The sequence below is a fragment of the Acartia tonsa genome, chromosome 1 (genome assembly GCF_053477335.1).
Source record: "Acartia tonsa isolate MP-2025a chromosome 1, ASM5347733v1, whole genome shotgun sequence".
NCBI classification, from domain to species: domain Eukaryota; kingdom Metazoa; phylum Arthropoda; class Copepoda; order Calanoida; family Acartiidae; genus Acartia; species Acartia tonsa.
The window spans coordinates 40896574-40909944 of record NC_137260.1 but is presented as its reverse complement, the minus strand read 5'-3'; the positions used below and the strand labels follow the sequence as shown (position 1 = coordinate 40909944).

The 13371-nt window shown below is 34.9% G+C and overlaps 2 protein-coding genes across 3 annotated transcripts in view; one reads left to right on the top strand and one right to left on the bottom strand.

Moving 5' to 3' along the window:
* Window positions 1-6318, top strand: part of LOC145319587 (N-acetylglucosamine-6-phosphate deacetylase) — a 27233-nt gene extending 20915 nt beyond the window's left edge. The window contains exons 10-17 of the mRNA XM_080161802.1: window positions 338-389; window positions 747-799; window positions 1494-1563; window positions 2913-2976; window positions 3701-3770; window positions 5065-5137; window positions 5551-5629; window positions 6068-6318. Coding sequence (XP_080017928.1) covers window positions 338-389; window positions 747-799; window positions 1494-1563; window positions 2913-2976; window positions 3701-3770; window positions 5065-5137; window positions 5551-5629; window positions 6068-6093 — 487 coding nt within the window. The 3' untranslated portion in view covers window positions 6094-6318. The remainder of the gene's footprint in view (window positions 1-337; window positions 390-746; window positions 800-1493; window positions 1564-2912; window positions 2977-3700; window positions 3771-5064; window positions 5138-5550; window positions 5630-6067) is intronic.
* On the bottom strand, window positions 6105-13371 carry LOC145319578 (uncharacterized). Of its 2 annotated transcripts, XM_080161794.1 has the most exons (8): window positions 13217-13357; window positions 12515-12595; window positions 11909-11981; window positions 9742-10061; window positions 9107-9423; window positions 8611-8729; window positions 7911-8082; window positions 6105-7063 (listed from the first exon to the last, which is right to left on the bottom strand). In XM_080161794.1, exons 1-8 carry the CDS (start codon window positions 13266-13268, stop codon window positions 6899-6901), a joined length of 1299 nt encoding a protein of 432 aa, XP_080017920.1. In that variant the 5' UTR covers window positions 13269-13357; the 3' UTR covers window positions 6105-6898. The 2 variants fall into 2 exon arrangements, with proteins under 2 accessions (XP_080017920.1, XP_080017910.1); XM_080161784.1 differs by having other exon boundaries at window positions 9107-10061; window positions 13217-13371.

Here is a 13371-nt window from a genome sequence, read left to right as displayed (position 1 = left end):
AAGTAATAAATGATGGAGGCTTCAGAGATTCAGAAGAGGCACAGCCCAGCCGACAGTCCAACACTAAATATCTGTACAGTAGATTAGCCACTAAAAATTTTTCCAGCATGGCTTCGAAACAGACTAAAATCCACTGGATTAGAACCGGTTCTTAGCCATACTTTAAAAAAATCATGTATAACATCGTATTACAGACAATTTTCCATGAATATTAAAATAAAATCACAAAATAAGTACCAGTTTTGTTAGCCTAGGTTTTAATCTTATAATTTTTCATTTAAATATCCTTGCTAATCTGTCTAATACGATGCAACTATTACAAAATTGTATATTTTAGAGATCCTGGATTAGTGGGACTTCTGACTTCAAAAAAGCTTGACAATAAGAAGGTAAATAATTCTGGATACTTTACCAATTTAAAAAGTCAAGTTCATCTAACCAATGAATATATAAGTATAGATGGTTAATCCAGACAATTACCTGGCCCAACTGGCGGAGACCTTTGTATCTGCTAGCAAATTGCTCTTTGTTGCGACTCGGCTGTGTTTATATTTCAGATGCCTTTGGCTGATATTCATAGAACAAATTAAAATCCGACATAGGGTCTCCACCCCATGGGAAAAGTTACATATAGTTCGTGCGACCTCTATTCTTTTACTTTGTTGTCTAACCTTATGAAAATACTTACACATTACTAGAAAATTTTAAAACAAAGATTAGAATTCTATTATTTTATATCTTATTAGGTTTGGTATGGAATTATAGCTGATGGAGTACATACGCATCCTGCAGCCCTGAGGTATGCGAATGTTGGATGTGGCTACGGATTGTCAAAAAACTTTAATTCGATTGAAGAGTGACACTGAATGCCACTGTGGCTGCCCATTACATGGCTTATAATTCTTAATATTTTCTCTTAAAACAAGGTTGACAATATCCATAATAGCAAAGCTCTGAAACTGTAGGACAAACGAACATTAACTCTTGTAGAGTGTCAGAACTGAATAAGCAGAATATTAATTCAAAAGCCTAAACAAAATTTTTCTGTTTCAAAACTTACAAAAAAATAACAAAAAAAAATTTATTGTTTTTTATCCTACTAGCGGCTTCGCCCCTAGCCTCTAGGGGCTTTGCCCCAAGAGATGGTAAAAAAAGTGTAAAAATTTGTAAAAAAAAATATTCCACAAAGGAAATCTTCTACAAAGGACCAAGGATATTTCTTACAAAAAAAAATGGGGGGGATTTTTTTTGTTTTTGGGGGGGTTGGGGGTGTCCCACCCCCCAAGAAAATAGCTTAAAACCACCACAGGACCAATAGGTATATACCCTGAAGAGTAGAATCCAATCGGTTCAGTAGTTACCGAGATCTTAAGGGACAGACGGACAGACAGACGGACAGACATCAAGCTACTTTGTATTATAGATAATATTTTACGATTTGCTTTTTATGGGAGTATTTCCAATTTCACTAACAGATTATTTATACTTTTTAGGATAGCCTACAAGACTGATTTTTCAAGCTTGGTACTTGTCACTGATGCCATTTGTGCCATGGGCTTTCAGGTATTGTCAGAAAAAGTGCCTGTTTAAAAAAAATATTCACTTTCCTAACCCCTGCAGAAAGGGGGGGGGGATAACCCTGCGGGGCTTCCCATTACCCAATGTTATCAAACATATGCGACCTAAATTAAAAAAGAACCAAACGAAAAACTTCCCTTCCCCTTCTTACTTTCAATTTATTTCAAAAAAGGGAGGGGGTGGGGGGTATCAGTGCTCGAAAAGGTACTTTATGTGAAACACTAAACAGCCAATTATGCAATTTTTTGGCAGAAGTTAGCAAAATAATTAATGCAAAAAAGCTTATTTAATAATTATGCTCCAAAATCAAGTTTTCTCCAGCCAGCCAAAAAGCGCAAGCGCATTATAGAAAAACAAACTAATAGGTGGATAGACACAGACAGATATTATTCTTATACAGTAGCTTTGATGCTAAAAACAATGATAAAAATAGTAATCATTTATATTACAAAATTCCTTAGCTAAAAAGTTTATGAAAAATTGAAAAACTCCAATAAAATTTGATAAAACAACATTTTGTATTAGGCATTTTATCAAAAACCGATAATATTTTGTTAAACACAAAGAATTTAATATTTTTACCCGAATATTTGCGTAGAGCAAACCTACTCTATAATTTTCTGTCAATCTTAGATGCTGTTATCTTATCAACGAAAAACTAAAGCCGTAGTAACATTTTAGAATAGTGATATATGAGCATTTAAACATATATGTAAATATACGTTTCTAGTGTAAATTATAGTTACTAAAATAACAACAAATAATTAGCTCCATGTAAGGTTTTAGGTGATTATTTGATAAGTTTTTTAAAGGCATAAAGTATTTTAACAAGTATATTTTATGTTAATTATTTCAAATATACGGTGATAATACAATGCACATATATCAAAATCATCACCCAAACTTAATTGTGTAAAATTCATCCCTCAGATGTAACATATTAACCAATTTATCCTGCACTTACTCATTTAAAACAGCTATACTTTCTTTTATGAAACCATACTTGTTTTATTTAATATTCGGTGGATACAATTTACATTTTGGCCAGCAGGAGACTTTAAGAGACTAGATGCAGTCCTTTTAATAAAATCATTCCTGCTTTAATTAATGGATATTTTATTACTTGGATCTTACATCAGATTTTCATCTTCTCCAATGAAGTGAAACTCACAGCGGGCTAAAATAATGATCCCCCATACCTTCATTCATACTGGATTAACGAACTGACCAATCAATGACAGGGGAAATATAAACCAAGAATTACAACATTTTTTCCCTGTCATAATATCCACGTATATTCTATATCCATTATTACATATATTTATTATTTTTAGGATGGAAAATACCAATTTGGCCAGCAGGAGATTGAAGTAAAGGGCAACGAAGCTTATGTCGCAGGTTCACCACATATTTACAATCTATAGTACAAAGTAGAACGATGTCTGTCTGTCTGTCTGTCTGTCCGTCTGTCCGTCTGTCTGTCCGTCTGAAGCTTAAGATCTCAGTAACCACTGAACCGATTGGGCTCTACTCTTCAGGGAATATACCTACTGGTCCTGTGATGGTTTTAAGCTACTTTCTTGGGGGGTGGGACACCCCCAACCCCCAAAAAATTTAAAATACCCCCCCCCCCCAAAAAAAATTTTTTTTTACTTTTTCTTTTTAAATCTAAAATACGCAAGATTAGGTTGATCAAACCTCTTGGGGCACAGCCCCTAGAGGCTAGGGGCGAAGCCGCTAGTATATTATAAAGACCCCACTCTCTCCCTCCCCTATGGTACTGTTTTAAATCTACTAAGTAAAACTTTAGTGTTTAGGAAGTTCTTTACGCGCACAATAGGTATATTACTGCTTGGATCCCACACCATCTTCCTTTTCTCTTATAAAGTGAAACTTGCAGCGGGCTAAAATAACGATTCCTTCCTTCCATCCTCTTCTACTGGATTAATGAACTGACCTATAAACGAGTTCCATGTGACCAAGCTAAATCGATGACAATTTTTCCCTGTCATATTATCCACGTATATTCTACATCCATTGCGGACAAACAAGATTCTTACTACTTTATTTCATCAGATTTAAAATGAATGAAAATAGAAATAACCTAAATAATAATTTTCAGGGACAAACACCCTGACAGGTTCAGTGGCTACAATGCACAAGAGTGTCCTCAAATTTAAGAAAAGTGCCAGGTAAGCTCTTTTAGAGGACCAATAGTGGTCATTCATAATACGGACAGCTGCAGATTGTTTACTTTCTGCGGATGCTAAACCCGCGACTATGGCTAATCACGTAGCGCATCCGATCGTCTTCGGGGAGGTGATGAGTTCAAATCTCAGCTCTACACCGCGCTATAATTAAAGAAGTTAAAAATGGTTCCTACTTCTGCTATGTCGGATAAATGCATTTTCCCAAAACAGGAGCATCGCATTATCTTGCACAGTTAGGACTTCCAGACAATGGTCGTGTAATCAAAGAATTGGTTGTCTGTCACTGAACCTAATATCCTGGGTTGTTAAATTGTCCTGGACAGCAGCCTCGCCGCCATGAGGTGTAATTAATAAGTACTGATTAATAAGACTGCGGCTGACTAATGAACAAACTATTTGGCAGCTGCAAATTCTTGTTTATTTCGGCCGTAAAAGGATTAATATTGGCTAAAATAATTCATTACTAGAATGGTTTTCCATCCTTTTTATAAGGTTGTAAGTTTTAATATCTTATAAAGTTGTCTTAAATTGAAAAAATTGACCTAGATTTTCATGGAAGATTTGCATAGGACCCAAAATGGTTTTAAGCTATTTTTCGAAATCAATAACACAATCCCAAAAGGGAATGGGTGAAGAAACTAATATTACATATATCAGCAAATACTCAATTTTACTTAGTGTTATAACTAATGTATTATGCTTTTTAACATTACCACGTTTAACAACACTTGCAGAACAAGCAAATTATATCTTCTGTTTAATAAAGGATGATAAAATGTATTTTTAGTTGTTCCCATTATTGGTCACTTTTATTTGTAATGCACACTGCACTGCTTAGTTTTCAGATGTCACATAATCCTTGCAAGGTTATTAGTAACTAGAGGCTGCTCCCCTAGCATCTATATCAATGATGTAAGGATGGGGGCAAAATATAGAAGAAAAATAACAATCTAAAGATAAAATAGCTTAGAACTATTCCTGGGACCTTTTTCAGACAGACAAAATATAGAAGCAGTGTGACTTTAGCAAAATACTTGAGGCAAACATGCTGTATATATTATAACTTGGATGTTGCACCAGATATTCACAAACTTGGATAAAATGATGCTCGCAGCTGGCTAAAATAAAGCCACTTCCCAAACTGGATGAACGAGCTGACCAATAAATGAGGTCCATATTAGCAAGCTGAATTGACGACCAATTTTCCCCTGTCAACATATCATATATCCATTACTGTACTGAAAATCTCAAGAATATCACATATTTGACTTTTTAGATGCTCAATAGCAGAATGCCTGGAAGCTGCCAGCCTACACCCAGCCGAGGCTCTTGGTATTGCTAACACCAAGGCATTCAATAACTATAAACTGCCATATATGTATATTGAACCATGAACTAGGTTTTTTTGGGAAAATGGATAAATTACAATTAATATAAATGTATTACCAACTAGGCCATCTAAGCTTTAAATTTACATAAAGGGAGTGGGATAACCAACCTATTTTGTTGTGTGTGTGTGGGGGGATAAAACATATTTTGTGTGTGATTGAAAACATTTTATCTGATTTTTAATGGCGCGAATTGGGGAAGGGGGGTAGATCTAATTTATTTTCAATAATTGTTTGGTGAAGGGCAATCACCCCTTTATCCCCCTCAATAGACGTGCCTACTCCGTAGGACATAATTACGAAGCTAAGGAGTTTTTTAAAACATAAAACTTACATTATATTGACAAATCTCTATAGTTATGTAATATAATCAGGGTAACCTAGCGTATGGATGCGATGCAGACTTGGTCCTTCTAAATAAAGAGTCATTAGATGTTATTTCTACTTGGATAGGTAAAGATAATATAAGTACAAGTAGCACAGTTACTCTATAAAGATGGGTATAAATGTTCGTATGTCCAATGCTATAAAGTATGGATGTAATGCGGACTTGGTCCTTCTCAATATAGAGCCATTAGATGTTTTTTTCTACTTGGATGGGTGGAGATAAGTAACGCAGCTACTCTACAATGCGTGGCATGAATGTTCGTACGTCCATCCGTCCGTTAATATTGCATATGGATGCGATGCAGACTTGGTCCTTCTCAATAAAGAGTCATTAGATGTTATTTCTACTTGAATAGGTAAATATAAAGTAGCGCAGATACTTTATAACTATAGTGCATAAATGTCCGTATGTCTGTCGGTCTGTTTTCATTAACTGAAAGATAACCTGACGGACTTACACTCATAACATGTAGATTAGCTTACCTACTAAATATTTTATTTCAGCCGGTGAAAAGGTTTATGAGGCCTAGAAGAAGAAATCTAAAAAATAAATCATGTATATTTATATTAACTTATTTCATATATTTATAAACAGTAAATAACAGTTGTTTAATGTTAAAAAATTTATAAGTTAAAAAAGTATTATAATAGTTGTACTATTTATAGAAAAAAAGTATTAAAATTGTTATAAATGTGATGTTACATTGAAAAAATAAAGTAACTCAAATACAATATAATAAAGATCTAACATTTTGTTTTGTTTTTGTTCATTTAAAAAAAAGTTATCTAATGAATTAACCTTCCCATTAACTTTATTTGTGATATTCTGCCTTTGGTAGCTTGAAAATATTGGTAGAAAACAGAATTGTAGATTAATTTAATCTTAGAAAAACAAGAATAAATGTATTATAGAATATACATTATACATTGATATTATTACAGGGGGAAAATTGTCGTCAATTTAGGTTGCTAAAATGGACATCACTTATTGGTAAATTGTTCATCAAGTAGGAGGGTAAGGGATAGGGTAAAGTTGATAGATGAAGGGGATTATTGTTTCAGTCCGCTAATTATTTCACTTTATTACTAAACATGATAATCTGGTGCAAGATCCAAGTAATAATAAATCCATTAAAATAATACAGTAAAAAAGGTAAAATTGATATGGCCATCTATTAAGGGAAAATAATATTTGACCCAATATTCAAAACACAAAATTATCTGGCAACCCCATGGATTCCTGGCGGCTGCCTAACTGTTGAAAATGTCTTAAGAAACTCTGCCACGTGTTGTTCATCACCCGCTCTGTGGAACCGGGCTGTCACGTTGTGGTCATCACCCGCTCTGTGGAACCAGGCTGTACTTCTTCTTGTATACACAGACCCCGACAACCACGAGGATAATGGCGACACCCACGCCCACGCTGACCCCAATGATAATTGCCAAATCCAACGGACCATCTGCGTTGGCACGCTCTTCATACCCGATCAAGTTGTTATTCTGAAAAAAATTTAGGTAAAATAAATTAAATTATTAAAGTTAGAAAAGTTGGATTTTCTTGAAAGAATAGATTTACTGCCCTTGACGGGCTGTCAGCCATAATAATCCTTCCAACTTAAAAGGACGTCAATTTTGTTTATATATATGATTCATTCTAATATTACGAACTACAATTTTTTGTTGATGTTATCATTTCCGGAAATCTAGCTTTATCTTAGAAACTCAACTATATAAATTGTTGACTTACAATATATGAATGTCTAAACTGACCAAGCTATATTTGCTTGATTCACTTCACTAAAAGAGGTGAAAAAGTTTAGACAATGAGAGCAAAGTGGAGGAAAAAGCGTATGCACAGGCTACAGAGAAAACGCATGAAGATGAGGGCTAGGTCCAAGTAAATCCCCCCGTGGGGTCCCAACATGCTGCCTATCTCAACATTAACTCAACAGAATCACGAGGATAATAACCGATCTATGATGCTTTCTCATCTCTGATGAATTCATTTTATATGTTTGTTATGAGCCTATGTGATTTATTGAGTTATAATTGTTATTTTAGCATTTAATATCCGTTTATTCTGATATTATCCAAACCTGCCTCATTCACTCATTTTTATCATTTCAGAAAAAAAAATATATGAATGAAATTAAAAACAATAGTCATTATGTATACATGTTCCATTCAAATATATGGACGATTTTTTCCTATTAATTTATTTTTTTTCTTCATAAAAGGGACACCGACACCATTGGTTGATTTTCAAAGAGACAATTGAGAGTCGGCACAAGGTCATTGGGCTAGGGAAATACAGTTATCTAACCACTTCCACCTCTAGTGTTATTACCTTGATATCAACCACCTCCACCCCGACTCCATCAGCACAGCATGACACATGGGCCTTGACAGTGACCCACTGGGTAGACCCAACAGCAAAGTTGTCCCTCCACCAAAAGGGAATGTTGTCGTTGGTGTCCTTCATCTTGATCAGGAACAGCCCGGACTGTTCATCCTTTACTCTAATGATAGTACAAATAAATAAATCTATAAAAATTGCAGGGATCTAAAGGAATAAGAAAATGGCCGACAAATTGATGTACGTCCCCAATGATGATACTCAAAATTAATACTCTGTAAATTACAATTTTTGGTTGAAACGTTTCGAGACTCTACTTAATGAAACAACCAATCAAAATTCAATAATAGCCCCGACACCATAATAAAAAGAAAACATCCATAAAGAGGGGACAGTGGGCTGTTTATTACATTGTTCTCAAAAGTTGTATGATAATGTTTTCTTATTCGTTAGCTCAATAACTTTTGAGTACTATATTGAATTTTGATTGGTTGGTTTATTGGGTTTAGTGTCAAAAAAATCAATTACTAAATATATAATAAACATAGAACTCATTTACTGGTCAGGTTTTTAATCTAGTAAGAGGGGAGGGGATGGGGAATATCGTTATTTTAGCCCGCTGTGAGTTTCACTTTTTAATGAACATGAAAATCTGGTGTAACATCCAAGTAATATTAAATCCACTTTATACCTCCATAGAGCAGTCCAAGTTTGTTGGTTGCAGGGCACATCCTCATCACATTCTGACACCAATGATTCTGTTAATATTTCTGGTAGGTGAGTGTCTACTACTTCTTCATGATTCTTTACCTGACAATTAAAATTCAATAAAATGGACAGACACTAAGTTAAAGATAAATAGCAACATTTAGAGTATTAACAACAACATTTCATTTACATCAAAGTTAATTTTTCTATGTAATTTTTCTCAAGGAGGAAGGGGACATTGAGCTGTATATTACACTAGTCCCCAAAGTGTAATGATAACGTTTTCATATTAGTTGGCTTCACAACTTTTGAAAATTTTAATGAATTCTGATTGGTTCACTAGGGTTAGTGTCCAAACGTTTCAGCCACCAATTGTAATCTACAGAAGGGGTAATTTTGTGAATCATCATTGGAGGTATACACCATCGGCCATTGTCTTATTTCAATGGATCCCTGAATTTTTCTACAAAAATGTTTACCTGGAATAGAACAGTTACTTTAGCTTGATTCTTTTCTCCTGGACGTATATACATTGATCCATCATACCCATCTCCAACATATCTATCTCCATGATATCCATCATTACCACTTGGTCTTCCACCTGAGCCTCCATTAAAGCCACCACCACCACCATTGAAACCTCCACCATTATCAGGCCTTCCACCAGATCCTCCATTATAACCTCCATTTGAACCATCATTATAGCCCCCACCTCCATTAAATCCACCGTTTCCATCCGGCCTTCCGTTTGAGCCTCCATTAAATCCTCCGCCCCCATTTGTTCCATCATTGTAGCCTCCACTGCCATCTGGTCTTCCACTTGACCCTCCATTAAAACCTCCACCTCCATTATAGCCACCATTTGCGCCATCATTGAAGCCTCCACCACCATTATAGCCACCATTGGCGCCATCATTGAAGCCTCCACCTCCATTATAGCCACCATTAGAGCCATCATTGTAACCTCCACCTCCATTATAGCCACCATTTGAGCCATCATTATAGCCACCACCTCCATTAAAGCCTCCATTTTCATCAGGTCTGCCACTGGAACCACCATTAAATCCGCCTCCTCCATTATAACCTCCATTTGTTCCATCATTATATCCCCCACCTCCATTAAAACCTCCATTTGAATCTGGTGTTCCATCTGCACCTCCATTGAAGCCACCACCTCCATTAAATCCTCCATTGCCACCACTATTGAATCCTCCACCCCCACCTCCAAAGTCTCTATTATAATTAGGCCTACCGCCTTCATTACTATCATCGGCACCTCCAATATTCCTGTCTCTCTGGACAATGAGAGTATACCTATGGAAAGCCTGGTCACTGCCGGGTAGAATCATATTCTCCACATCAATGGTCACCATTTCATCACTTCTTAGAGTTACTTGGCCTCGTCTTATGTTGCCAGCAATTTCACCTTCTTGCCTACAAAATTTTCTATATGTTTTTTTTATTTTAGTTGTTTACCAAAAAAATCCGCTAGGCGACGTTTTTACTTTTTTTTTATTATGGCAATTTCTCTTGAGAGGTTGGTGTTTTCCTCCCCCAATATAGCTAAAAAACATTCAAGGGATCTATGAGAAGCTACACTGTAAAGGGGAATCATATCGGTTAAGCGGTTAGTAAGATCCTTTGGTACAAACATTCAGACATCCTGTTACTTTATCATTAGGATAGTATTTTTTTATACAAATTCAATAATAAATCTAAATCCCTAAATATTAATAGCTCTGTTACTATTCAAATGCATATCACAAAAAGGCGGCAATTAAACAAATGGTAAAAGATAAGGAATTCAAAAACAGTATGATTAATTTCATTTATTATAGTCTAACTTGAAGCAGAGGCGTGCCACCACCCTAAACCCTAAAACACCCAAGAGGGTTGTCAAGGTAAATAAAACCACACACGCGCACCCCCTAAATTTAAGGGGGGTGTTATTAAAATTCAGTTTGAGTATTTTGATCAAATATGTTGCTGATACTAAAATACACCCCCCCCCCTTTTGAAGTCTGTAATACAACATCCCCCATATTAAGTTGTAAAAAAACAGAGCCGATATAAGCATAACATGTTAGAGTAAAATATAAAGAAACAAGGATGACAACATCCATAAGTAGCGAAGCTCAAAAATTATGAATAAACATCTGGAAAAAATTATCTATAGAGTTTGTTATAAAAAAATTCAATAATAAAAATCACGAAACCTTTTTAAATTGTATAATGGTCTTTTTTGAAGCATTAAGCTAATCAGAAAAAAATTGTTAAAATCTAAAATTCGATTTAGCATCATAACCAACAGTTAATCTTTATAAAACTTGGTCAAAATATGAAGAACGTTGACTTAATTAATCACTTAAAATTCCAATCATTTATCTTGAACAGGAGCTGAGAAAATCACAAAAACCTGAAAAACTAGGAATCAATCATTTATCTTGAACAGGAGCTGAGAAAATCACAAAAACCTGAAAAACTAGGAATCGATCTAGCACCCCAACCAATATGGGTGTCGTAATAAAACTTGAAGGAAATATGTAGAGTTTAAACTTACATATTTCAGTTGTCTATCTTGTATAGGGATCGAAAAAATCATGAAAATCTAAAAATCTAGGAATCGATCTAGCACCTCAACCAAAAAAGGCATCTTAATAAAACTTGATGGAAATATGTAGAGTATGAATTTGTTTAATCCCTGAAAATTCCGGCCGTTAACCTTGAACAGGAATTGAGAAAATTACAAAAACATAAAAATCTAGGAATCGATCTAGCACCCCATTTAATAGACAGATGAACAAAACAATGTAAAAATTAGATGCGCATATGTTATAGTAATCTTCACTAAAAATTTCAGCTGTCTATCTTCAATAGTAGCCGAGAAAATCACGTATCCCCCATAGCGTTACTGACTGACTGACGGGCAGACAAAGTGAATTATAGAGTAGCTTCGCTACTAAAAAGATAACAACGACCATAAACACAGATGCTACTAAACATAGTTTTAATATTTGATAGGGATCTAAGGGATAAAACAATGGCCAATAAATTGATGTACTTCCCTAATGGTGAAACACAAAAATATCCCTTCTTATATATTACAATTCGTGGTTAAAACATTTGGACACTCAACTTAATGAAACAACCAATCAAAATTTAATTCAAAGTCCCCAAAGTTATTAATCTAACGAATAAGAAAAGGTTATTATAAAATTTTGGGGACTACTGTAATAAACAGCCCGATGTCATACCCCTCCCTGAATATTTGATGTGTTTACCTGACATAAAAAGTGCTTGGAGGACCATTGTTCTTCAGAATAAATTCCAGCCTGTGCCGAGAACCAGGAGGACCTAGATATAGAATGTTGGGTAAATCGATATATAATTACTTGGATGTTGCGCCAAATTTCTTTGTACTCTGATAAAGTGATGCCCGCACCTAGCTAAATGACGATACAACCCACTCACCTCCTACTGGGTGAACAACCTGACCAATAAAAAAGGTCCATATTAGCAAGCTAAATTAACGACTTTCCCCTGTCAATATATCCACGTATGTCTTATAATAAAATTTGAGGTAACTCCACCTGAGGGCGAGGCCCCGTGGAAAAAAATCTTTCTCATATATAGTTTACAGGACATGTGTCTGCGTTTATGGCTCTCCTTTACAGTGTATCTTCTTACAGGTCCTGGGAGGGTTAATAGCTATAGGAAAAAGTACCAACAACCTCCCAAGAAATTATCACCCCTAGGAAATTTTTTTTACCTTTATTTAAAAACTAAAATTGAAAGTAGGGCGGGGGTTGAATATACCATAAACGTTATGGCATAAAGTCACTGGTTCAAATCTAAATCCGCGGGTTAGAAACTTGAATAACTCTTACCTGAAATAGTTCTGGTACTGTCGGACAAGGTGAGTGACATAGTGTCATTGCTGTACAGTATATCAGAAAACCCATTTATAACTAAAAAATGAATATATCATTGCTTAAATGTTACACCAGATTTTTAGGATCTCAAATAAAGTGAAACTCACTAAGGGGGTAAACTAACGATACCCCCTCATCCAACCTCTTTACCCCATCCCCTGTCCTAATGAATGAAAAAAAATAATTCATGTTAGCAAACTAAATTGACAATTTTTCCCCTGTAAAAATATCCACGCATATTCTATATCCATTACTTACACAGTGGTGAATACCAAGTAACTTAAAAGACGATGGAAAATAAATTATTGTACAATCCCAAGAAACAAAATTACCACTTGTATTGATTAGAATATAGTTTGGATACTACTAAAGGTAATTGTACATCCTACTCAAAAATAAAATGTAATTGAACATACGAATTGAATGAGCATTTCTATACTTATTAGATTACATTAGAAGAAAAGAATCTTTTTAAAACTTTAATAAATTTGTAAAAGGGGGTTGGGGGTAGTTTACGTTTGTTTGTTTTTTACTGTTTATGTCTTCCCCCCCCCCCCGTAGGAGATAGACAGAGGGAGAAAGAACTATCCACAAGCTAATTTAATTGAAAATCGATGATAAAACTCTCAGAAAATAAAGTAAAAAAATATAATTTACCTTGTATTATAGAGGCACAAAGTAAGAGATATAAAAAAGTATAACTCGCCATGTTGTTTGCAGTTATACTAGCTGTGAATTTGTATACTTAATAAAACATTTCTTATCACACAATTTTCTATGTGATACATATCGTTGTTTTTGTAATTTTCTGT

What these genes read in the sequence shown, in the direction of transcription:
- LOC145319578 (XM_080161784.1), bottom strand. Translation starts at nt 13,268, where the DNA reads ATGGCGAGTTATACTTTTTTATATCTCTTACTTTGTGCCTCTATAATA. An exon ending in TTGTGCCTCTATAATACAAG is followed by an intron (nt 12,596 to 13,216) that starts GTAAATTATATT and finishes TTCATTTTTTAG; the next exon opens with TTATAAATGGGTTTTCTGAT. An exon ending in TGGAGGTGGTTGATATCAAG is followed by an intron (nt 7,064 to 7,910) that starts GTAATAACACTA and finishes AATTTTTTTCAG; the next exon opens with AATAACAACTTGATCGGGTA.